General features: G+C 41.3%; 1 protein-coding gene across 3 annotated transcripts; it reads left to right on the top strand.

Annotated features, from left to right (window-relative positions):
* The first annotated feature begins 93 nt into the window (after positions 1 to 93).
* Positions 94 to 23,457, top strand: LOC117777338 (doublecortin domain-containing protein 2-like). 3 transcript variants are annotated; one of them, XM_034612043.1, is made up of 10 exons: positions 94 to 883; positions 1,892 to 1,946; positions 5,171 to 5,247; positions 5,913 to 6,047; positions 6,505 to 6,654; positions 7,582 to 7,636; positions 8,011 to 8,194; positions 20,618 to 20,688; positions 21,474 to 22,067; positions 22,212 to 23,457. In XM_034612043.1, exons 1-10 carry the CDS (start codon positions 597 to 599, stop codon positions 22,761 to 22,763), a joined length of 2,160 nt encoding a protein of 719 aa, XP_034467934.1. In that variant the 5' UTR covers positions 94 to 596; the 3' UTR covers positions 22,764 to 23,457. The 3 variants fall into 3 exon arrangements, with proteins under 3 accessions (XP_034467934.1, XP_034467932.1, XP_034467933.1); XM_034612041.1 differs by having other exon boundaries at positions 22,140 to 23,457; XM_034612042.1 differs by having other exon boundaries at positions 21,474 to 22,085.
* The last annotated feature ends 1,780 nt before the right edge of the window (positions 23,458 to 25,237 follow it).

Here is a 25,237-nt window from a genome sequence, read left to right as displayed (position 1 = left end):
GAACCGATATTTGCTTCTGCTCTTGAGATAATGATTGACTGCCTGCTGATTACGACAGTGGTAATCGGCGAGCGAGCAGCGGTGTGTTCCCATAGATACATCCCAACACATGAGCTCTCCTGACGCTCGGGCTGCATCGTGGGGAAACCGCACGAACCCGCCTGGCTCTCACCGTCACCTGCTGCGCGCACTTGGCGCCGATAGGAGCACGCGAGGCAGGACAACTCCGCACAGTTTCCTCTGCAGCGCATTGAGACTCTGCGAAGCTTGTGGACAGTTGACTTTGACAACGTTGGATCACGTCTACGCGAACGTGCATGTGGTTCTGTTTTGATTACTCTACCTCATTTAAACCTGTGGGCAGCATTTAGCTCTGGACGCTGTTGTGCGCAAAACAACTCCTTGAACATTGGCGTGCCGCCTTCAGCTCCACTTAACCCTGTACGTGTGGCCAGCATGGAGCAGCTCTAATGTAATTAGAATGGCCTGTAAGCCTTTGTCTTGCAGCCCGTATCATCCTGTCCCAAGTTTGTTTTAACAAAGATCCCCCACTCGACTCTCTCCGCCGCGCGTCAGCCCGCTTTTACGCACGAACAATGGGCTCGGAGAAGCCCAACTTTTTGTCGCAGCCGGTGGTGAAGAACGTTTTCATGTTCCGCAACGGCGACCCGTACTACGATGCTCGCCGGATAGTGATAAACCAAAAGAGGGTGTCCAACTTCGAGACGTTGCTGAGAGAGGTGTCCGGCGGAGTCCAGGCCCCGTTCGGAGCGGTGAGGAACATCTACACGCCCAGAGGAGGCCACAAGGTGGACTGTCTGGAGAGCCTGCGGAGCGGGGAGCAGTACGTCGCTGCCGGGAGGGAGAGGTTCAAAAAGCTGGAGTAAGACTACATTGCAATTATGACAAATGATGAACTACTTGATACTTTTCTCATAGTCTTGAGGATATTGCAACAATGCGTAAAAACGGATCCATTAGGCTCCTTACCGGCATATTAACATTGAATATAAATGTGGGGGGTGTAGGGTCTTACCTGCCTGCTCAGCTAAGATTACAGTTAGTTCCAAGTAACTCTAACTTCAAGCTATGAATGCATATGGCTGTATCCCACACTGGGTTCCACGGTCAATGTTGTCAACCATGGTCTTAAAGTGACTCAACAGTTTTACACCAGTGGATCTGAATCACATCACCGGGATAAGCATGATGAGATCAGCCCTGTAGAGAGGTGTGCTGCCTCTGGCCTGGCTTAAAAAAGGTGGACTTATGCAGCAGGTAATGAGATTTGAGCAGCCGTGTTATTCATAGAAAGCAGTGGTGAAGCAGCTGAGTTGGAAGGATTTCTGGGGACATGACGTTTGAATACTTTCACAGAATATCCAGGGAAAGATACTGGGTATATATATATATATATATATACCCTCACTTTTATAGAGCTTAATACATATTGCACTGCATCGTCCTCCTGTCCCACTCAATGCATATATACCACATTATCACTTTAGACTTAAAAGTGTTGGATCTTAAATGCAATTGTGTACAAAAAAAATCAGTTTTAATGCAGAAGGTAATGCAATAAATGCAATTATTAATTCCCCAAATAAGCATATACTTGCACTAAATATGTTTATTTTTGTGTTAATATGTTTTAAAAGAGCAATGTACATTAGTCAACATGCATACTTAGTAGTCCATCTTGTAAATTAGCCATGCAGGGTCATTGTCATCTGCAGCCCCTGGCAAGTTGATGGTAAAGAAAAGATAAATAACATATAAACATGAATAAAAACACACTCCTTATATGTTAAATGTAACTTTGCTATTTGGGTGCTGTAGATGATCACTCCATGTTTACACTTCACTTTATGTTTTTGTTTCCTCTCTGCAGTTACCTCCACATTGGATCTAGAAAGAGGAGGCTGCTGCAGACTCTTCCGATGCAGGTGAGTCAGGAGAAAATCCTCTCTAAGTTCCTCAAAAGCTTATTTCTGTCATAAAGTGACTCAGAAAAGGTAAATTCACGATGGCTGCAATCAGATGCCAGAGCTCAACATGCTCTGTTTGTTCCCTGTGCATCAGTTGGGACTTCATCGTGCAGCATGGTGACTGTGCCACTGTGCCCATCACTATGATCGGTGGCCCCATATAAACAATCTGCTGAGATGGAAGCTCTTTACATAATTTAAACTGTCTTGTCAGTCACTCAGACTCAGTCTCGGTGTTTGGTGGATCCTCAGCCAAAGAAGACATGTTCATAAAAAAAATCACACACTGGAACTTATTTAAGGATTTGCTTTTGCTTGATTTCCAGTTGTGTGAAATCTGCGATGTTATAGTGTCGTTATGATGACAACGAAAACCCTAATCACAGACGCGTTGTGTGAACCTTAGCGTCAGTGAGATTTAGTTTTGCAGATTAATGAAACCCTTCAGCGGCGGCTATGTTTTCAAGGACGGGTTTCAGTTACAATATCCTGACTCAATCCAACTCCTTCAACATTTGAAACTGCCACTAAATGCAAGATACATGAGGATTTGGGAACATCACCTCCACACTTGTCCCCGCCGCCCACAGTGTAAAGGGCTTAGAAAGCAAGGTGTTATGTTGAGCTTTTCTCCCCCTTTGTTCCCTGCAAAGAATCACTATGTTGTTGTCTCAGTGGCCATGAATTATTGATTTATGGATCATAATCATCCCTCCTTTGAATGCATCTTTTATCACAGTGAATTCACAGCCAAGACAAGGGCGGCTTAAAGCCGGGCTCGTCCAGGTCCTGTTTCCAGATGAGACGGAATGTTCTTTTCTTTCTTTTTAAATACAAAGTTCATTCTGTGGAAGAAACTGACGCGTCTACTTCACCTAATACACCAAACTTTTTTTTACTCCCCTCACATTTTTATAGGGACAGCAATTCTGACACACTCATTCCAGCCAATGGTTCACACAGAGTCTCCGTCAGGACCCTCGGTACTAAATATAAGTCCGAAACTTTAGTCCCTGGTCTTGTGGTCAGAGCCTCGGAGGTGTTTCCTGTGTGTGAGCCCCGCCTCTCTCCACTGTCTGATTCTGTCTTATCACCTGCTGGCAAAAAGCTTTTTTGTCATCACCGAAAACCTGAAGGGGCTGTTGTTGCTGCTGTGATTGGCGAGCATTAAAAAGAACCAATTTAGTTCTCAAGGGCCTCCTCACTACCGCACTTGATCTGGCTGATTGTATCGATTAATGATGAGAACTCTTAGCTGGCTGGACGCTCGGCAAGTTAGTTTTTTTTTTTGTCCTATTGATTTTTGGAGCAATTGTAAGTTGGATTAATGAACCTTTGATGACTCGTTTTGCATTTGACTCATTTCTTCAACATCTTTTTTTATTTTGCACATAGTAGATCTGAATTTGTTGTTTATTTCTCCTTTAACATTGAATTTTGCATTTGGTTGTTATATGATGTTGATTACTTCCACCAAGGAGGTTATGTTCTTTGTTTGTTTATTAGTAAGCAGGATTACGCAAAAACTACTGGAAGAAAAGGATGTGTTAGGGATCAGAGCAGAGCCCATTCAATTTTGGTTTGGATTGTTTTCCTTGATTCCTCAAAAAATTATTCATGGATCTTGATGAAAAAAATCAGCATTTTTAGGGAACTGAAATTGAGTGTTTTAAACAGATCCAAATAGCTCTCAGGATCTACTTTATCTAAAAATGGTTTCACAAGGACACTGGTCAGCCTTGGCGGAGGTATACATACTACTGAGTGTCACGCTAGTGTTTTCATTGCCATTTGTTTGTTAGTTAGCAGGATTACTCAAAAACTACTTAACCAATTTCTATGAAATCTCGTGGAAGGGTGGAGAACGACTCAAAGAAGTTCAATTTTGGAATCGACCTGAATAAAAGGGTTAGAATGTTTTTTTTATTTCACTTCTTGAACTTGGCGAGATGGGTTGTGAGCCTCGGCAGGCGTATGTGCTGTACGAGCGCCCAAAGCCTGAAATGAAGAGCCCTGATTTTGCTGAATCTTGCATCTACACTCTGTACATAGAATCCAGCTGATGAAATGGGAAGTTTATCAACTGTACAAGATGTAGAAGATGTTTTCTTGGTTTCCTATTAAAGGTGCAATAGTCAGTTTACTTATTAAGCTGTGTAAGATCACTGTTAACAGCTCTAAGTGATGGATGGACACAAAAAAAAGAGCTGAGTGGGCTTTTTCTTCACCGTTAAAAGGCCACGTGATGTAAAACAAATCATTGCCGGTAGAAAAACATCAAATCTAGTATTTACATTTGCTCCCTCGAGACTGATTGGACTGGTTACCAGCTGCGCTCTGTAGCAGACGGGAAAGGCAAATTGGCAAAATGGAAGTGCAATTGCTTTTTTAATGAGCAGCAAATTAGGGAATTTTGATGATTTCTGCAATTATGTAAACTAAAATACACTGTAATGTTTTATGATGCATGTTATTTTGTAGTTTTTAGCCTGACATGTGGTGCACAAACAAAAAAAAAAAGCACTTTATTATTTTTTTTAATTCCACTTGTGGCCTAAACCTCTGTTACCAGGGTGCACTCACAGACCCCAGAGGACTTTTAATGCTCCTGCTCTCTTATCTCTTTCTCTCACAGGATTCAAATCTCAGTCTTAGAGTCACAGTGTGTTACCAGGTGTTATGGGACAGGACCTGCGGAGCTCGCTCTCTGCGACCTCGCCACCTCAAAGGGTTATGGAGGGGATCGTTCTTTTTGTCGTCACAGCGATTAAAAACAGATTATTTTAGAGTTGAGAAAAGCTCTTTCTCTTCGGGTTTTCTGATAAAAGCGTTTGATGTCAAACAAGAATGTTTTTTTGTAACTTTAACTCATATTTCCACTATTTTAAAATGTGGATGGATTTAAAGAAAACATGCATCAGAAGACCCTTGAGATTGTCTAATAAACACATAATGCTCCATCAGACTCCCACCACCCATGTTGGCTCTAGTTCTCCAAGCACCGCTGCCCCTAGAGGACGCACACGTGGTGCTTTATTTGCACAGGTCTGTTCTCCTGAGCCTCCGCTGGGAAACTGAGGCTGTCCCTAAATCCCAACTGGAACTCACTGATGTGCCAACAAACTTGCAAATCCTTCATAGGTTCACAACATGTTTCATTCTGTCTCATCCCTCTGTTCCAGGCCAAACCGCTGCCCCCGACTCGAATCATTGTGTCGGCTCGATTCCTGAAACCCATCAAGGAGCCATGTACAATATTGTGAGTTAAAGTTCCCCAATTTTACCACATTATATTAGATTTACTTCTTTATACTGTATATACACAGTGGTATGATGTCACAAAGTACATGTACTTCATTACTGTACTTAAGTACATTTTCATGTATCTATTCTTTACTCAAGTAGATTTATTTTTGGATACTTTTTCCTTTTGCTTTGGACTCATCAGCATTTTTACAATGCATCAACCTGGAATTAATTCAGAAGAGGTCACTGCCGAGACTCAGCCATTATTTAGAATGACAATGTGTTTTCAGTAGCATCATCTGCAGCATTTTGAATTAACATGACAAAGTCTGTATTATTTTTGTGCTAAAGAGAATTAACAGTAACCCCAGTTAATAATATAGTCGACCATTGCATTAGGGAATAGGCTAAATTCTGCTAGTACTTTTACTTTTAATACTTAACGTGTAGTTTAAAGCGAGTATTTACTTACTTTCACTCAAGTAGAAAAGTTCATGTGGTACTTTTACTTGAGTACATTTTGAATACTTCCTCCACCACTGTATATACACAATAATGGAGCTGCCATTGTCTTTGAATGAAGTGGAAGATAATGTCATAGACTGCTGATTTCTGTCACATGAGCTCAGAGGGAGACCGTCACCATGGAAATCCCTCACTGTCACTTTCTTCTCGTAGCGTGGTAGCCAATGGCGACGTGTTGAACCCTGCAGTGAGGCTGCTGATCCAGCAGAGGATGCTGGGCCAGTTTGAGCGGATATTAGAGATGATCACAGAGAAGATGGGTTTGAAAGTCCTGGGGGGTGTTCGAAGGTAACATTCACCAGACATCGCTCTACATGAGGATGTAATGTCTTCTTCTTAACATAATAAATCAAGAACACTACACGACACAAGCTTCAGACCTACACCACATGTCCGTCCCTTATAGCAGATGATCTCATTAGATTTTCCATCACCTTGCTGCATAAATTTACATATAAATGAAAAAGAGACCGTTTTTAAAAAAAAAAATGCTTCCAGTCGTTTATGCTAACATAGACTTTTTAAAATAACCTTACACACACATATATATATATACTGGTACTGGTACAAACATACATGATGGGGCTTTTGACTCTCTGACTCACCTGGCATTAACATGTGTTTCATTTCCACTTTGTATCTATACATGATTTTAACCTGATTACATTTACACCTGTACGCTCTTATGGTCAAGATCACCAAGAACTGGGTGTAAATCTGGTGTGTGTGTGTGTGTGTGTTCTAGTCTCTTCACCTACGAAGGCCACCAGGTGACTGAAGGGAGTCAGCTGGAGAGCGGTCAGCTGTATGTGGCTGTAGGAAGAGACAGGTTTAAGAAGCTGCCGTACAGTGACCTTCTCTTCGCCAAGCTAAGAGGGACCAGGAGGGTGAATGGGTGAGCACTGCACTACAGGAGATATAGGTGCACGTGTATGCAGCTGGACATCCTGATCAAAAAATGCAAACAAGTCGTGATGTTATCAAACGTCTGCATTGTGTTATTTGCCTTTTATAAAAAAATATTGATGATAAAAGGCGTAATTTATAGCAGATTGTTGGGTGTTTCATATTTCTTTTCCACTTTTACAGTACCTGCACTCACCCCTATCCTACAATACAGAAATTTATAATTTTCTTATTTCACAAACTGATGTAGAAGCTTGACATTTGACATGTTAGTAGATTCAACAGGACCGTAGCGAAGTGTGTGATTATGTGTTCCGATATAATTACTTTAAATTTGGCAAGGCATCACAAGGTATTACAATAAACAATGAACTACTGTTACTGATCAAAAGTATGAAGAGGGAGAATGAATGCTTTGGAGAGATGGTTCGTGGAGACCGTTCAGTTTGTGTTTGCATGTGTTCCAGTGCGGCAGCTAATTACTCCTCCAGGGTTAATGTCCTCTTTCAAATCTCCTGCAAGCTAAAGTCCCTCAGCTCCAAATAGTATTTTCAAGATGAATAATTTGCATGTGAGCAGAAAACCCAAGTGCATATAAAAAATTTAAAAAAAGGACAAATTAAAAATGTTTGCTGTTTTCAGGCACGTATTGAACACAAAGCAATTTAATGTTTTTGTTTTTAATATCAAAAACACACATTATTTAATAGGTTGTTTCCATATTTCAGGTGTTTGGAAGATCAGAGCACCATTGATTAATCACATATTACACATTACTCAATGCTTACATTTTTATTTTCAATTTTATTTGTTCTGGTATTTATGGAGCTGACTTAAGGTGCATGTGTTCATGATTCTGTGTTGTAGAGAGGAATTTGACTAAGTCACATATGTTTTGTCTTTTTTTTGTCCACAGAGTGAAAGCTCACTCTCTCCCACCTATCTACAGATTCTCCAAGCAAAATGGAAACGTAAGAACTGCTTTCATTTTGCAGAGATTATTTAGATCATTAAGAAAACCTTTTAAATTGAACGATTTCCCCTCAGCATTTTGTTCAGGGGGAGGTGCTGTTGTTCACAGACAAGGCCAGAGTTAACTGTTTTCAGTTAATGAGGGGTTGAAAAGAAAGATAGAAACACATTTCCCCAGCTCTGGCCAGTTTAGATTTTTAAGCGCCTCACTCAAGAGTTTTACATAAACAGATGTAGAAACATTCACCAGAAAACCTTTTAATCTCAAAGGGAGGTGGCTCCTGATGTTTTGCGCAGCCGCTGTTTAATTTCCATAATATACATAACTCTTTATTGGTCCTTCATCAACTGACAAGACTTCCACTTTTCCCAGAGCAAGTCCATAGTCCGGTGCAGTGATAGTGGAGATGGAGACTTCAAGGCGTCCCCTCCAGGCCACACTGGAAACAACAGGGAACACCTGTCGTCCATCGTGAGAGAAATCTCTCAAGCCAGACTCATCTCTCTCAGGAAGAAGAGGAGCGGACAGAGCATGACCCTCACCATCTCCGACAATGGTAATTTAAGATCGTATAAAAGAATGTGAAGAGGAATGACACATGATGTGTTTATACTCATTCAGAGTCAGATATCAGGAGAAATGACTCTGTGTTTTATTTGGTTGAGTATATGCAGAGTCGTTGAAAAACAAAGCACTGGGATAAATAAGCAAAACCCCAAATACGTCTGTTTGGAAGAATATGTAAAAAAAACATTCCACAAGCTGCTCTTTGTTGTAGGGAGGTAAAATTTTAATGCAAAAGAAAAGAAACCGAGGCACTCTTGCTGTGGAAACAAATGTCAAAACCTTATTAGTGTGGATGCATGGCAAAGAAAAAACACACCTATGTGTTGTAGCACGCTGACGTCATCAGGGTGACTGACCAGAAGCGAATAATGAACGAGCCGTATTGGCATGGGAGATATCAGGAAATGACATCATAGCTCATTATCATAATAGACACAGCCGGTGACACAAATTGGAGGAAAATAACAAATAGACTACCGACAAAACACAATACAACTGCACTGGTACATTTCTGTAAAGATCTCTGGTTTAATTAGCGGACAAATATATATTTCACGATACAACTATATTCTATATCAATACAGCAAACATTCCTAACGATTACTTCTACTTTCTGCAGCCACCACACAAAAGGAGGAAATAGGCTTGGATGTGATGTGCTGACATTTAAAAAATCAAGTGTCCTCACAACTATAGAGAGATAAATGAGTGTGTGCGTGTGCGTGTGCGTGTGTGTGTGTGTGTGTGTGTGTGTGTGTGTGTGTGTGTGTGTGTGTGTGTGCGTGTGCGTGTGTGTGTGTGCAGTGCATGGCTGTTTATGAATCCATGATGAATTGAATATCCAGGTGGGCGTGTGCATACAAGTGTGATTGCATGTGCTCATGCAATTTCAGAAGATGTGTGTATGGCTTAAAAAAAAGCATTTTCCCTCCAACACAACAACAACATGACACTGACATACACTGTAGTAATTTGCTCCCCGGTTATAATGTCTCTATGTCTGATACGTCTTTTGTCATAAATAATTACGAAAGCATGTGTCCCAAACAGGGCTCTATAACCTACCGGATTAGAAACTATAGAGACATGATGTAATGCACGCTGTTTGAAATCTTATGTAACCTGCTGCCTTCTTAAATGCCCACATAGTGGCGCTGTTGCTCTGCACAAACTCCAGTCGGATATATTGAAAGTAGGTCTCGTATGATGACATTACCCACTATAACAAGAAACACATTACGTCACCTTCTGGGCTTGTGATCAATGTGTTTTTACATCCAGCAGAAACTCTTTACTTTTGTGCTTTTTTGCTACTTGTACTCCTCCTGCCATCGTGATGTTCAGCTGCTATGGGAGCCGAACATACATTCTCCGTGAATGGCGTTTGTATTTTATACTATTATAATAACAAGGGGAGAGGTCATTGTATGATGAAACTCTATAGGAGAAGGGAGTTAGATTTTCTGCAGTTTGCTGCTGACCTTATTGTAACTCCTGCTGCTGTGTGGACTGCATTACATCATCGCACTGCTCGTGATAGATGTGGCCTCCTTTCTCCTCTGGCAGGAGAGTTGACGGCAGAAGCCTAAAGGAGCGTGGGGGACTGTGTCTGTGGTTTCAGGGGAGCTGGCAGTTTGCATCAAAAACAGAGGTTCAAGGAATCTGTCTTTGTGTGTGTCTGTGAGTGTGCGTCTGAAATACATAATGTCACCGTCAATTACCCTCTGTACATCAGACTTTGTGGCATGTCATGTTATACCCACAGAAAACGACGTTGCGTTATTGGTCCCCTTGGGTGACATTGACCAGAGATTGAATTAACAGACAGACAGCTCGGAAAACAAGATCAGGCATCAGACAAGATCGTTTGAACGGCTCAGAGAGAGCATATCACATTCTCATGCACCCTCCACTGTTTGACCTATAAAGTCTTTTTGTGTAAAAGCTGCCATGTTCACAAGGAGCCCATATTTGACTTTTTCTCCTTGTTTCGTCTCTTGGCGTTAAGTCTGTCTCTGTCCGTGGTGCTGAACAGACTTCATTTACGGTACCGTAGGTTTCAGGTTCCTTTGCTCTTTTTTTGTTCATTGCTTTTTCTACATAAAATATATATATATATGCTTACTTGTTATTTGTCCATTTATCTTTCTTAAAGTAAACATGAGCTAATATCACAGCTGCTTGGTTCTAAATTGGTTTTATTCCCCTCAGCATTCCAAGGGCAGGTAGTGTGTTTTGGTCTTGTTTGTATACTTTAGCTTCAAAGTAGGATTGTGGCGTTCTGATCAACTCTATTTAGTGATTCACAGCAGAGCCGCCATGTTTTCAGTGTTATTCTCCCCTCGGGGAAATCCTGCCCTGTTTGGGTATGAGGTAAACACATCCCCGATCTGCTGCCAGGAAAGATCCCAGCCAAAAAAAAGTTGGCTGACTTGCAGATAGTGTGGAAAGAACACAGTATGTAACCCACACTTCTGATCCCTGGCGTGATGGAACATTGGAGCAAAAACAAAAAGATTATTATAAAAGTGTCATGTCATTATAAATGTATTTGTGACAGAGGGGAGATAGGGATTGATGGATGTAAAGAGAGGTACGAGAGAGAAAGAGAGAAGAAGAAGACAAAAAGACAAATGAGACAGAGTGACCCAGTAACTTGAGATTCGCCCGCTGTTCTGCGCTGACTCTGTTGTGACAGCGAGGTTCGTTTTTTTTGTGTGTGTGCGTGGGTGTGTATGTGTGCCGGTACACCAGTCCCCATTATTCACTGTCTATCAGCTGCTGGGAGCCAGTCGGAGGATGACTACAGCGGTTTCTGTCTGGTGTATTGTAAAGCCTCTGACTTTTCTGCTTCATTAGAGTGAACACAGCGGTTAGTGACAGCAGAGACAAGGGGGAGGCAGTGTGGCAAGTCATGCAGCAAAGGTCATGGAATGAATTTGAACTTACTATAACAAAGGCATTTGACTTAAAAGACTTAACCAACAAGACATATTGCCTGTTGTCCGCTTCACACAACAGAGTCATCCTCTTATAGCAGCTCCTTTTTAAATTAGTTTAGTGCAGTGCCCCTGTTCTAAACCTGCCTGTTTGGAACGGTCTTAATTATTCCTGTGTTAATGCTCTGGTGCTACTTGACAATTATGCCTTGTCATTAGTGAGTCCACCTCAAACTGTCAAATTTGTATTGTTTATGCGCTGGATAAGTGAGTCTTTCCTAAAATTAGTTTACTTTATTACTGTTTACGTGTGTAGTGACAATCCTGACTTCACAACTTTTCAAAATAAATGATCTGTAATTCCACTTCATATAAAGCATTGCAGCAGCAAAACGAAGATGGTGCTTTTACATTGAAGACAAATTGACAAACAGCATGTGATTCTATGAATGTTGTTGCCACGACAGAGATCTGCATCTGCATGTGTCTCAGTTTAATATGAAAAATCTAACATCAGTTTTATCTGTTTTAATTTTGACCCAGGGTTTGACCCAGTTACAGACCACTGCTGTAGTATATCCGAGGACGTAGAAGAAGACATGTTCAACTCACACACACTGACTGCTACAGAGCGCTGGTGGCTTGTATATTCAATACGTATTATACTTTATAAATACTGAACCTGCTGTGTGTCCAAATTGCACCAAACCTGGCACTGCACTTTCTCTGACAATTTATGATACACATGTCAAATGTGAAGCTGATAGGATGAAGGGTTCAAGAGACATCTGTTCCACATACAGACACAGACATTGGTGGAGTTAGTCGGTGGATCACTGGTCCAGTATGGCCAATGTTAGATTTTCTTCCAAAAAACACATCCAGTTGTGTTGCTTATGTTCAGTTTGTAACCAATTAGCAGCTGTTGCTAACCTCAAAATAGAATGTTTATCAACGTTCCTTTTTCCTAAAGGGCCTTTGTGATCAGTTCAGTTTAATGGGGCCCTTGAGAAGAGAGGGGAGAGGAAGTGAGAGAAGAGACCGGCAGGAATGGGAAGAAAGGGAGCAGAATAAAAGGTGGAAGGAAAGAGGTCTGGACAGATGAGGGGGAGACAGGAGCCAAAGAGAAGGGATGATTAAAGAGAAGGTTAAAGAAGAGGGAATGAAAGGTTGAGACGCTGAAGGGAGGAGAACATTACGAGGAAGCAGAGGAGAAGGGGAAAAAAAGGAGCACAGGTGGAAACAAAAGGTGAATATAATGAATAGTCTGAAATGGTAAAGCACAATTGCTGGGAGTAAAGAAAGGCACAGGGATATACTGTAGGGAAGAGGTATGGACGGGGTTTGGATAATTGCCTTTCACTTGGATAATCTCTCCATTTAGAGTAATCAAAGCAGAATTTTACTTGTCTCTGCCCTTTGCTGGGGCCAAATTGCTGCTTGGAAATCAACATAAGTGCCTTGTACATCAAGAAGGGAAGGAAGGACAGAAAGGTATGGACAAGAGGAGGAGGGGGGGGGGGGTCCGTTCACTGATTTTTGTGAACTCGTATATGACGTACGCATGCACATGGGGGGCACACTATCATAGGCTTTTTTATAGTTATATAAGTGCTTCAGAAAATACATGGGAATAAAACAACACAGAACAAAACAAGACAAATAAAAAATGAGAAAGATGACGTAAAAGAAAGTACTAAAAGCAAATAAGATCCTTTAAAGCCAGTAAAAATCTAGCACTCCTGTAAAAAAAGCTTTTCTAAGAATATGTTTTTAGCAATGATTTAAAAAACTGGTAAAGTGTTGGCACGTCTAATTTCCTCAGGCACCGAGTTCCAGAGCCTCGGGGCCCTGATAGCAAAAGTCTGGTCACCCTTAGGTACCGGCCTCCACCTAAAACCTACAACAGCGTCAGTAAGTCTGAGATATAACCGGTGATCCCACCGTGCTGAGCTCTAAAAGTTATTAAAAGATTCTTTAAATAATTCTGAAATTTAACTGGCAGCCAATAAAGGGGAGATATGGGCCCTATGCTTGTTGTTAAAATGTGAGTGGCAGCGTTTTCCACTTGCTGAGGCCATGAATTACCTGGTGCATGTAAATAGTGCATTGCAGTCGTCCAGATGTGAGAAGACAAGGGCATGGATAAGAAAATTATCAGAATCTGTCAATATAAGCAAACTATCATCCTAATGGAGTGAATTCAACAGAATCAATACTGTGTACGACAACAGGTGCTGCTTTTAAAAAATACAAGTTTTTCCACTGGATGAATATTCAAGCGATCTCGACAACCGTGTGGCACAGTAACAAAATCGCTATCCATTATTAGTTAAGTTTAGCATTGAATCCTCAAGGGCGTCCACCTCACTCAAAATCTCAAACCCTCGTGCTCTGAATAGCCTGTTGTTTCTTTTTTCATGTTTGGATACTGCAGCAGTCTGTCCTCATTATTGTCATTGAAGGGGCTTTGATTCAAAGTCGATGAAGTTGAGATATTTTCAAAAAGACGGAAAAAAAAACTTATTTCCAAACTTCATTGAAGGGGCTTTGATTCAAAGTCGATGAAGTTGAAATATTTTCAAAAAGACCGAAAAAAAAAACTTACTTCCAAACATAAAAAGGAAAGATTCTTGCTTTTATTGACAAGTTGATTGCGAAAGGAATGAAGGTTGTTGCATATGCGAGCGCTGTGCACTGTGTCATCCCTTCATGTGTGTGTGTGTGTGTGTGTGTGTGTGTGTGCGTATATACAAGACATCCAGCCAGATCAACCTCCTGCCTCTGGTGTCATAAAATGTGAAGCCGCCGTGGGGAATTAGCCCTGTTAGCATATGTTTCTATAATGCCTGTCAGCGTGAAATAGGGTTCAAAACAGCCTTGGGAGACAGGAGACATGTACACAAAGAGGCTGTGTGTCTTAGATCGTGTGCCTGTGTCAAAAAGAGGCTAAGCGGCGGAGGATGAGAGATGGCAACATTTAAAGGAAGTTTTTTTTCCCCTCCCTTGCCAAGTTCTTAGAAAGTGTGAGAAGTGTTTTTAAAGTAGTCATGTGTGTGTGAGTGTTGATTTTGTTCTTATATTATTTGTGCACAAGCTCATGTGCCACATCCCAGACAACATGACCATCTTTTCCTCTCCCTCTTTCATTCTCCGTCTACTTTCATCTCTCCCCCTTTTTTTCCACTATATACGACAGAAACAGGTTCTTCATGACCCTTTGATGCCGGATTAGCGGATTAAAGAGCAGGGTAGCTGTGCTAATCTGCCACGTTAATCTGTTAACAAGTGTTTCGGCTGCGACATACAACTGTGCCGCCGATGACATACAAAGTATAACGTAGGGGTAACGTGTGCCACTTTCACCGACACAAATTTCTCCTAACGTCTGTCACTTCTCATGGAGCCTGCTTTGCATGTTTCAGGAGGGTTTTTTCCTGAGGTTGAGCTCGTAGACGTGCAGCTGAAGTGAAGCTGTGATCTGAGCAACGGTGACTGAAACAACTTTGACACACAGAGTAAATGTTGTTCATGTTTACATAATTTGCCAGTTCTAGTACAAACATGTGGGTCAAAGAGAACATGAACACATGTGACAAAGAATGTGCAATTCCGAATTTCAATCAATGAGAAATATTTCACCGAGGCCTTTACAGAACCTGAATTATCATTCTAACTTGGTTTAATGATTGATTATTCAACCATAACAAATGCTACTGGGTTAATTGATCATTAATTGAATAGCTACAGATACGTAGCTTCATTTAAGAGCAGCAGTCATGTTTTTTTGTTGGTGTGCTTTTAGAAGAGAGAAGAATCAAATTCAAAATCTGTTCATATTCCACTGAATAGACAGAAGCCATTTGGATTTAAGCCTTCATGTAATGGAGATACTGGCTGGCAACATTTCAGGAACCTGTGAGACAAGTGACAGAGACCTACGCCTTGAATTATTAAAATATTTAACTAAATCCATAAACTGTAGAAATATGACTGGGCCTGTCCGACTGCAACACTGGGAAGCCCAGCTTTGCTCTGATTTAGTGTCAAAGCTCTTTAAGCAGAGGGCTTCACACAGGAGGCCTTTTCTAAACTGCTGGAAATAATGTATGGTATTTTTTTAATGCCGCAGATCCATCTGAGAAACAAACCTTGATGTAAAGGATGTGGTACACTGGCAATACTTTATATAATCAATTTGATAGAGCACAGGGCCCCACACTGTACAGGACCTGTGTATCTGGTTTGGTGCATACAAGATATAAAAAATGTTTTATGTATATATACAGTATTTTATAGACTTTATGATATTTAAGTCCCATTATGCTAATTGATTTTAAAGGTACACTTCAGGAAATGAGTTGCCTGGAAACCAAACTTATCAGCAAGCTTGTGTTTATTTGCTCTTGAAGATGGGTCTGCCCACATTTCCAAAGCCATACATCTCAAACAGGTTTTATACAATGACGCCACTGAAGCATTTTCATCAACAGCCAAAATGTCTGTAACTAGTGTGGAGGGGTCTGTTGCAACTGTATTAAATTAACTGAATGTCAATGCTTCACCATCACAGCTCTTCTCTGCATGTTGTATGTTGCATTGTGCTATGTTAGCAATTTCCTTGCTCTGATTTGTTTGGGGGCAGCATGGTGGTGCGGCTTCCTCCCACAGTCCAAAGGCATTCCAGTTGGGGTTAGTTTCATTGGAGACTGTACATTTCCTGTAGATGTGAATGTGAGAGTGAATGGTTGTTTGTCTCTGTATGTGGGCCCTGTGATATGCAGGCTGTGAAAACAAGAGGCAGGAAAGAAAAAGGTGAAACAAGTTGTAGCAGTAGCTGTATATTTTTAATTTTAAGTTGTCTGCACTTTATATGCTATGTTCTGGACCCCATGAAGACTAGAGGCACACCCATGTGCTTCTAATGGGGCTCAAATAAAATAAGTAAAATCAAATATCATGACTTTTAATCAGCAGCATAGGTCAAGCTCCAGGGAACATCACTTCAACCCTGAGGCTTATGATTCTCCTGACACCCTGACTGTAGCTCGTCGACCTTATAAACCTATGCTTTACATGAGAGTTTACTGTGTGTATGCATGAGAGAAAGAGAGAGAGAGAGAGACAGAACCAGATGAAGAAGAAGCAAACAGTCCAGTCATCAGATTTGAAGCAGCTGCAGTGGCTTCTCTGTGCAGCATCACTATAAACCGAACCTCTGTGACGGTAGCCGGCCACACAGTCATTAAACCCTTTTAACAGGACCCTGGTCAGTGACTGGAGGACGCTTGCTGAGTGGCAACATTTCCTAATTACCATTCGGAGTTAGTACCCATGTTGTTTTACACTCCGCCATTACTCAGGCACGTGCTGACTGGGGTAAATCAGACTGTATATACAGTACGTAAGCAACATGCTGTGCTTTATGGTGATAGTTGTGTGGAGTGATTTAGGTACATTAGGTAGTGAGTGTGTATTTAACACTACAGAGGCTTGTTGTGGATGTGTCAGTGTTTTCCAGGCTTTGGTTTATAGGCATAAACACACTGTGTATTACAGCTTTGGGTTTATTTAGCGCTGCAACCTCTGGCATTTAGTTGTTTTGAAAGAATTAATATTCTGCTCGTGTGCACACACACACACACACACACACGCACACACACACACACACACACACACACACACACACACACACACACACACACACACACACACACTATTGACCATGACATCCACAGCGTTTCCAGGAACATGTCTTTCCAGTGCTTGTTAGGCAGATGTCCGCCTGTCAGAGGTGATAATGCCTGAGTGTCTCGTCGTGCCTGTTGACTACAAAAGGGATGTATTAACAACAGTGGTTCCCATCAGGCTGTGGGGACAGAGGCTTGATTTCATTCAGCATTCCTCTCCTTTCATGGACTACATGGGCAAAACAACCAACCGATTAACCTACACAGTGGATGATGGGTGATCACTAGACTTTGCACATTAAATGTCGAATAAAGTTGTTTTTTTTCAGGTGATTTTCTCATAAACAGTGCAGTGAAGTTACATATATACAAAATCGGGAATACCAATATTTCTCTATGGCTTGATATTTTAATTCTAACATTTCAATACACTCAAATCTCGATTATATCATTAATTATGTCTCAACACTTTATGGAAAGATTTATTCAGTTCGTGTTCATGTGTCACTGCTCTAAGGACGTTCAACCCCCTGAAAAGTTATGTGACAGATTAACAACTAACTCTGATGAAGGACTTGTTTATAGGTTTTTAGGCTGGTTCCTCTCCAGTGCAGTGACTTCACAGCCATTTAAAAAGCATCACACACCCTCAGTGAATCTTTTCGCGGCTCAATTTTGCAATGAAAAAAAAAAAAACACATTCTTGAACTTGACTCCACAGATTTCCTGTGGAGTCAAGGACTTGAATGCACTGTGTGGTTTTTGCACATTAATGCTTCCTGGAGGAGCGGAGAAGCTTTTAAACAGGATATTGGACCTCACAACTCTCTGCTCGGCACTGCTGCTCACTGCAATTCAACATTGGACGACAACAAAAACCCTGCACTTTCTTATTTGCCGTTAGAATTGCGTATTCATAAACAATATGGTGATGGAACATACAACGTGGTTCTTTTATTTCCGTCCATCGTCCGACCCCCTGTTGAGTTTAAACTCGTCACTTTGACTTCAGTAAACATGGAGATGATTGGTTACAATCTCTCACATCCTGCAGAATACAAGGGGAGCATGTGCCTGTTTGCTAACGGTGGTGCCGGGAAATAGTCTGTGGCAGTTGTTGACGTGCAGAGCTCTCAGGGAACCACAGAGGGTTGTGTCGAGTGTTTTATTAATTAAGTCAATTAATGTAATCCTTACATATTTCATGGAATAGTATCTACATCATATTACCTGGTGTCAATTGCTCTCAGGTTTCCCCCCCCCCCAGTGTGTCAGTGTCTTTATGAGAAGTGAATGTGCACATCAAGTGGAAGCAGAGACCAGTGAAATGTCTGTTATTGTACAGTGTTTCTTTCTCTGCTTTATACACAAGGCAGTGTGTGTGTGTGTGTGTGTGTGTGTGTGTGTGTGTGTGTGTGTGTGTGTGTGTGTGTGTGTGTGTGTGTGTGTGTGTGTGTGTGTGTGTGTGTGTGTGTGTGTGTGTAAAGAGAGACATACAGTAGTTGGCTAGTTGAGGCTTGGGAGGTTGTTGTTATTTACTTGCTGCTATCACTTCATCTCCGGTTGTGTTTTATTGCCCTGCTCTGCAACACCCCTCATTTATAACTCTACCTTTCATAAGAATGGCAGCGAGAGCCATTTATATGAGTAATTATACCCGCTTACAGTTGCATCCTTGTTTTACCTCTCGCTGATGGATGAGATGTTGCATTACCTCTGAAATGGGGGTGTGCTCCGTCGCTGTTTGTGTGCCAATGTAAGTGAATGTAGGAATGTGTTTGTGTGTGTGTGTTTGTGTGTGTGTGTGTGTGTGGGGTTGTGTAATTTCTGTCTGATTATGACAGAAAAAAGAAAAACACTTGCGCACACACACACAAACACACGAAACTGTCCGGGCAACTCCAAAGTCACAACCCAAATGTACTGGATTTAATGAGGAGCGAGGAGGGGATGTTCTAAATGTTGTATTTAATTTGATTTAGCATTTTCATGAGCCCGTGCCTCATCCTCAAATCACGTTAAGATGTTTAGAGTCGCGGCGGCTCATCCACTGCTTACGCTCAGTCGTTCAGCCATCGCCGTTAATGAATGCAGCCGATTTCCATAAAATATTCTTAAAGAAGTCCGTTATTATTACCATAACGTTTCATCTCCCACCATAGCTAAACTTCAATCAGTTTTGCATTTGAAATGCATTAAATGTCTCCATAAACTCCTCTAATCTCTACCTGAGTAATTTTTCTTCTTTAACTGGTATGTGTGGAAGGGGAAACTAATATTAAGAACATTAATTACACTGTTTCTTTTTTTTTTCTTTCTCCACCACTCTTTTGCCGCTTATTTCTGATTGGAAATTTCAGTCTCATCCTGTGTTTCAAAAACAAGTGTGTAATTATGTTGTTTATCAGAGCGTATAGTTGTATTCCTCTTATGATGTTTAGGGTTAATTATTCCAAAGGCCTCCGATGCACATGCTCACATGAAAACTGAAAATCCCCCTTATAAATTTTGCACTCCAACAAACCTGCCTCGCTGGGCTGAGCGCTCCGATAGAAACGAGTGTGTGTGGCTGCTGTTGGGTTTGTGTGATGTCCTCATTTAAACAGCAGGAGTCTCAGTATCACTTTGTAATTGTTTAGACTGCAAATGGTGACAGGTGTTTCCTCAGGGGGCCACCGGAGGATATTTGCCATAGCTGAAACTAATCTGGCGATTGTTATAAAGGCTCGTCGTGCGTCTTTGTTTTTCTTGTCTTTTTGTGCTGCTGTACGCAACCAGCTTCAAGTACTTTATACAGTCTGTGACTTGCACTGTTGGTGAAAAGAAAAAATCGAAGCTTCAGCGAAGGAAACCGAGCATTTCTTCAAACTAAACAAGAAAATGCAGGTTCCATCCTCCCTTCATGTTAAATCTAAGATCCTGAAGATAAACAGCCCTGGAATCTCTTTAATACATCTTGTGTGTGTGTGAGGTAATAAGAGCAGTAGGTTCTCTGAGGTACAACAACCTCCACCTTATCAAAACAACACCAGACACTTCCTTTGTCTGGGCAAGTTGTTTACTTGCCTGAAAAAAAAAATGTATTGGTTGCTTCCCCCTCTGACCACCAGGTGTCACTCTTGTGCTGTATTTGTTCAAATCTGGGGGAAAAAAGCAGCTGCTGAATAGAAGCTGTATAATTTCAACAAGTCACTTACTGCGTGGTGAATAAAAGCTCCCTTATTTATAGGAGGAGAGCTTTATGGATTCCTGAAATGATGTAATGGGCTGTGATTGAGGAATTCAGGGTTTAGGGTCCTGGAAAGTCGTCAGCACATAAATCCAACTGATGAAGGTTTTCACATAACAAGGCCGGCATTGAATTAATCACAATTCACCAGCATGTAGCCAGTTTTTCATTTTTTTTAATTCCGCTTAATTTAATTCTGTTGATTTCTCTCAAATATTAAATGATTATTCATATCTTTGCGGAGCTGTACATCAATTTACGACCTTTCTGCCTCTGTTTTGTCTGATTTGGCCTCGACAAGTCTACCTATGCCCGAGTGAGATGAATAAATAGTCTCATATTTACACTGCGATTACACTTATCACTCATCTTCAACTTATATTCCACCTAACAAGCCCATACTCAAAACTCACTATCACACATTAGGATGATGAAACACATGGTTTTCCACATGTTCTATACTTTTTCACAACCTGCTTTGATTTTCTTTTTTTTTTAATCAGCCTCAGTTGTTTGCGATGCTTAGTGAGTCTGTGTTCTCCTCCTATTCCCAGATGACCAGGAATCAAAGGCTGATGATGGAAACACTGATGACAAAGCCCCTCAAGAGCAGCCGGCTGAAGAGGTAAAAGCAAAGTGCAGTGCATGTGATAGACTATTGCACGGATCAGTAATGACGTCTTTATGAAGATAGACTGGAGGCAGGTGTACATTCGGTTTGAAGGGCCCGGATGTTGTTTATATCTTGTTATGATTGCATATTTATACCAGCAGTAATTGTCTGAGTCTGATGCAATGTTTAAAAGAAACTTATAATCAAGGAGGTTATGTTTTCATCTGCATTTGTTTGTTTGCAAAAACACTACTGGACAGAAACTTTTCTGATGGATGCGATGAAGGTCACATCTGGATCAGGGGGCAGATCCAGGTTGTTTTTTTTAGAGATGGGATGCAGAGGGCACTTTTCCACATTGTCACATCCTTCTCTGAGAATAATGAATTGGTCTTGATAAAAAACGTCAGGCACATTTAGGGGATGAATATTTATAAGTTTGAAATTTTGAATAAATATTACCAACATCACCCATTAATGTTTAACCGGAAAAATTATATAATTATATAATTGTTATTTGATGACATCAATTAATACTCATTGGTTAATAGACCATTGGAGACATGCCTTTCTTATTCTCCACTCCTCATTGTGCATTGATTGACATTCCATTAGAAGGCTCTCAGGGAGAAACACTTGATTTGTAAGAGCTCATGACTCTAGTGCTGTCACTCCTCCAGGAGAGTGTAGGGCACAGGAATAATTATTGTCAAGCAATCTACTTATACCATTTGCATACCTATTAAAATACAGTATTGAGAGCTATAACTTGTTTCCATGGTATTATCCCATTACAGAAACCTGCAGATGATGATTCAAAAGCTGCGGAGGAGAACAGCGAAAAGTCAGAAGAGCAGAAGCCTCCCGACGAAGACGCAAAAGCTGCGGAGGAGAACAGCGAAAAGTCAGAAGAGATGAAACCTCCAGACGAAGACGCAAAAGCTGCGGAGGAGAACAGCGAAAAGTCAGAAGAGCAGAAGCCTCCCGACGAAGACGCAAAAGCTGCAGAGGAGAACAGCGAAAAGTCAGAAGAGATGAAACCTCCAGACGAAGACGCAAAAGCTGCGGAGGAGAACAGCGAAAAGTCAGAAGAGCAGAAACCTCCAGACGAAGACGCAAAAGCTGCGGAGGAGAACAGCGAAAAGTCAGAAGAGGAGGAGGAAGCTGCTGCTGAAAACACCAAAGAAGAAGAAGAAGAGGATGCTTCTGCCGGCAAAGCAGATCAGGAGGAAAACGAGGAGACAAATGGTGAAAAAGGGGGAGATGAAGAGAAGAAGGGAGATGAAGAGCCAAGTGAAAAAGAGGGTGAAGCAACAGCAGAACCTGAGGAGAAAGAGGACGAGGTAAAAGAAGAAGCAGCAGAGGAGGTCACGGACGAGAGCAAGGAGGAGGTTGAGGGAAAGGAGGAGGTTGAGGGCAAGGAGGAGGTTGATAGCAAGGAGGAGGTTGAGGGAAAGGAGGAGGTTGAGGGCAAGGAGGAGGTTGACAGCAAGGAGGAGGTTGAGAGCAAGGAGGAGGTTGAGGCTGAGGAGGAGGTTGAGGCTGAGGAGCAGAGGTCCAGCGGTAGCAACAGTGATAAGAGCCAGGACAGTACAGAGAAAGAGGATGGAAGTCATGCATCTTCTGAGGGTGAAAAGGACGAGCAGGGCAAAAACGCAGAAGAGGAGAAGCAAGATAAAGTCAGCGAAGAGGGGGAGAAGAACAGCGAGGACGAGAATAATGATGTAGAGGAGGAACAGAAGGAGACGGAAAACGACAGCGACCCAGGGAAGACTCAGTCAGATAACGAGACAAAAGACGACGATAACGACAAAAGCAGCAGTGGCAACAGTAACCAGGAGGAAGATGTGAGCGAGACAAAAGAGGGGGCTACCGAAGGGTCAGGGGAAGAGGAGAGGAAGGAGAACGGGGAGGTCGAGGGAGTAGAAGATGATGAGGTGGAGAGCGAAGCGGAGCTGGACACAGAGGACAAAAATTCAGCCGGACCCAAGGATACGGCAGCAAACGGAGAGACAGGAGAGGGTGATGAAGAGAAGGAAGAGGAGGATAGAGAAGGAGAAGGATTAGAAAAGAAGGAGAAAATGTGAAAGTTTATTGGGTTGAGCGGTGCTGAAGATGGGAAGCAATGTTTTACAATGTGTAAAATAGCAAATACATGGAAGGCAAAGCACGACATGACTGCAGACATATTTACTAGATGGCCTTGTAGAAGTCGCCCTGAAAATAAAATGATTTGACATCGCAGAGCAATATAATCTTTGAAATGCTGACGGTTAAATATAGTTTTAAAAAAATTCAGGTAAACTGTTTTATTCATAACTAACTCTTCATTTATCCATGTCTGAAAGAGATGAACAACAAATACAAACTCTAATAATATACTTTTATTTTCCATTTACAAGTGCTGTGAACTTCTGAGCTGCTTTACACTGTGAGAACGTGTAGTGAGTGATGCAGGGGAATATGAAATATACACATTAATATTACATTTTTAAATCAAATAATATATATGTTTTCTCACAGGTATGATTCTGTTAGCTGCTTGTTTCAATGTGTTTTTTTTTTGTATGTATGGTGTTATTGTCCCAGAGCAAGTGACACACATGAGCTTTTAAAGTGAGTACAATGAGCTGTATGGGATTCTGCATGTGTCTGAATGTAAAGCTATATAGGTTATGTGATAAGGAATGTAGCTGGGAAGTCTTCTTTATAAAGCTGTTCCATTTTGTTCCACTTTATTTGTATTTATTTTTCTTCTACCAAATAAATAAATAAGAAAATGAAAACCACGGTGCTTTATTGTATCAGACCTTTGTGCCTCTCAATCCTCTCAGGTCTGCTTGATGATTCATCATAAAAACTAAAAGCTAATGTATTTAAAAATGAAAAGACAACTCAAGAGTAATGGTCAAATTGGACAATCTACTTTATTATAGTATAAAAGTATTTATGTTTACTGTGGTGAAGGCGGGATGTTCTTTACTCTTTATTTTTAGGTACAGCTTCACTCACTGTAACCTTTTGCTCTTACTTTTGAATTTAAAGTAGAGTCAGAAGAGTCATTACTCTCCATATCGATTCTGGACGAAGTATCTGCATCTGTTACTTTGAATGAAGGTAGCAAATAGCAGCAAAGGAAAATATATATATATATATATAATTCCGTTAATTCACCCAAACACTGTAAACCTAACACAACCTAAAAACAAGGACGGCAGCACTAAAATGACTTCAAATATAGGAATACACGTTTACTTAAGAGCAGATGGTTTCTAAGTCAGAAGCAATTACAATTTCCAGAATAGTTTTCATTTTGATGTTTACAATAATAACTATTTCCCGGGGTAAATAAACTGATGGCTGCCTCCAACACTGAACACACGGAATCTATTCCATTTCTGCAGTTTCTCCACAAACTTAGTGTCTTTTTTGTTTTGTTTTTATCAGACACATCGGTGCCTCCACTCTTAAACCCTTGGATTCAGGTCATGAAGACTTAATAAGTGTCATAAGAGTTTTTCCATCATTTAATGAAAAGGGGTTAGTCTCTCTAAGGACCTGATCGGCCTTGGCTTCATTAATTCACTATTTAAAGCCCTAAACATATCTGGTCTTCGGTACTAAAGCTTAAAGTCCTGTGTGCAGACAAGAACCACAACGTACCTTTCCTTTAGCCTCGTGCTGATCCACCTCAGGTATGTACACATATGTAGTATATCATGTTGCTCTCGATATGACATGATATGACAGAGCTGAGTAACCCTTGTGCAACACAGAGACTTTCATTAAGGAACGTTGACATTGTTCACCCACTGTGGTCGCAGGAGTTTGCAGTGTTCAATAACGGGATTCATTGTGTGTCGCTGAGCCGACTGATCCTTACAGCTAAAGGTTAGCACAGGTTAGACATAGGAAGTGTTTAGTTAAGTTTGAATGCACATCCTACATGGTCAGTGTAAAACCTTTATGTTTTTTTTATTATCATACTTTATAGCTAATTATACTGCCAACATCATTTTTTTTAAACTATATTAATGTAAAGGATATTTCTCTTTTTTTTTGGGGGGGGGGGGGTTATTCTAATATTTCCTTATGCTTTTAACCTTGTTTTCCATGTAACACACACACACACACACACACACACACACACACACACACACACACAGAGGGGCCGGCAGCGGAGGATGTAAGACAGAATTAATGGCAACTCCAGGAATAGCACCTTAAGGATCATCACCCCGACCAGTCGGGCTTTATGACTCACTCACACACACAAACACACACACACACACCAGCCCCCACCTCCCCTGTGTCGCTTGCTTGTTCCTCTCTCCTCCTTCCTCACCCACTCTCATCCGTGCTCTCCCTCTCCCCTTGGATGGTGACTCACAAACACACGGACTGCATGAATCCCAATTTGAGCAGCTGCAGGGATGAGAGGGCGGCGAGGCCATCGCACTCACTAAAATAGATCAGAGATCACACTGCAGTTTCCGTTCTGCGTGAGGCTGCTTGCAGCTAATTTACACAACCGACTGTTTCATGGAAAAACACAGACACA

This window comes from Hippoglossus hippoglossus, chromosome 16, assembly GCF_009819705.1.
Source record: "Hippoglossus hippoglossus isolate fHipHip1 chromosome 16, fHipHip1.pri, whole genome shotgun sequence".
NCBI lineage: Eukaryota > Metazoa > Chordata > Actinopteri > Pleuronectiformes > Pleuronectidae > Hippoglossus > Hippoglossus hippoglossus.
The sequence above is the reverse complement of the archived record's forward strand: the minus strand, read 5'-3'. Positions and strand labels throughout refer to the sequence as shown.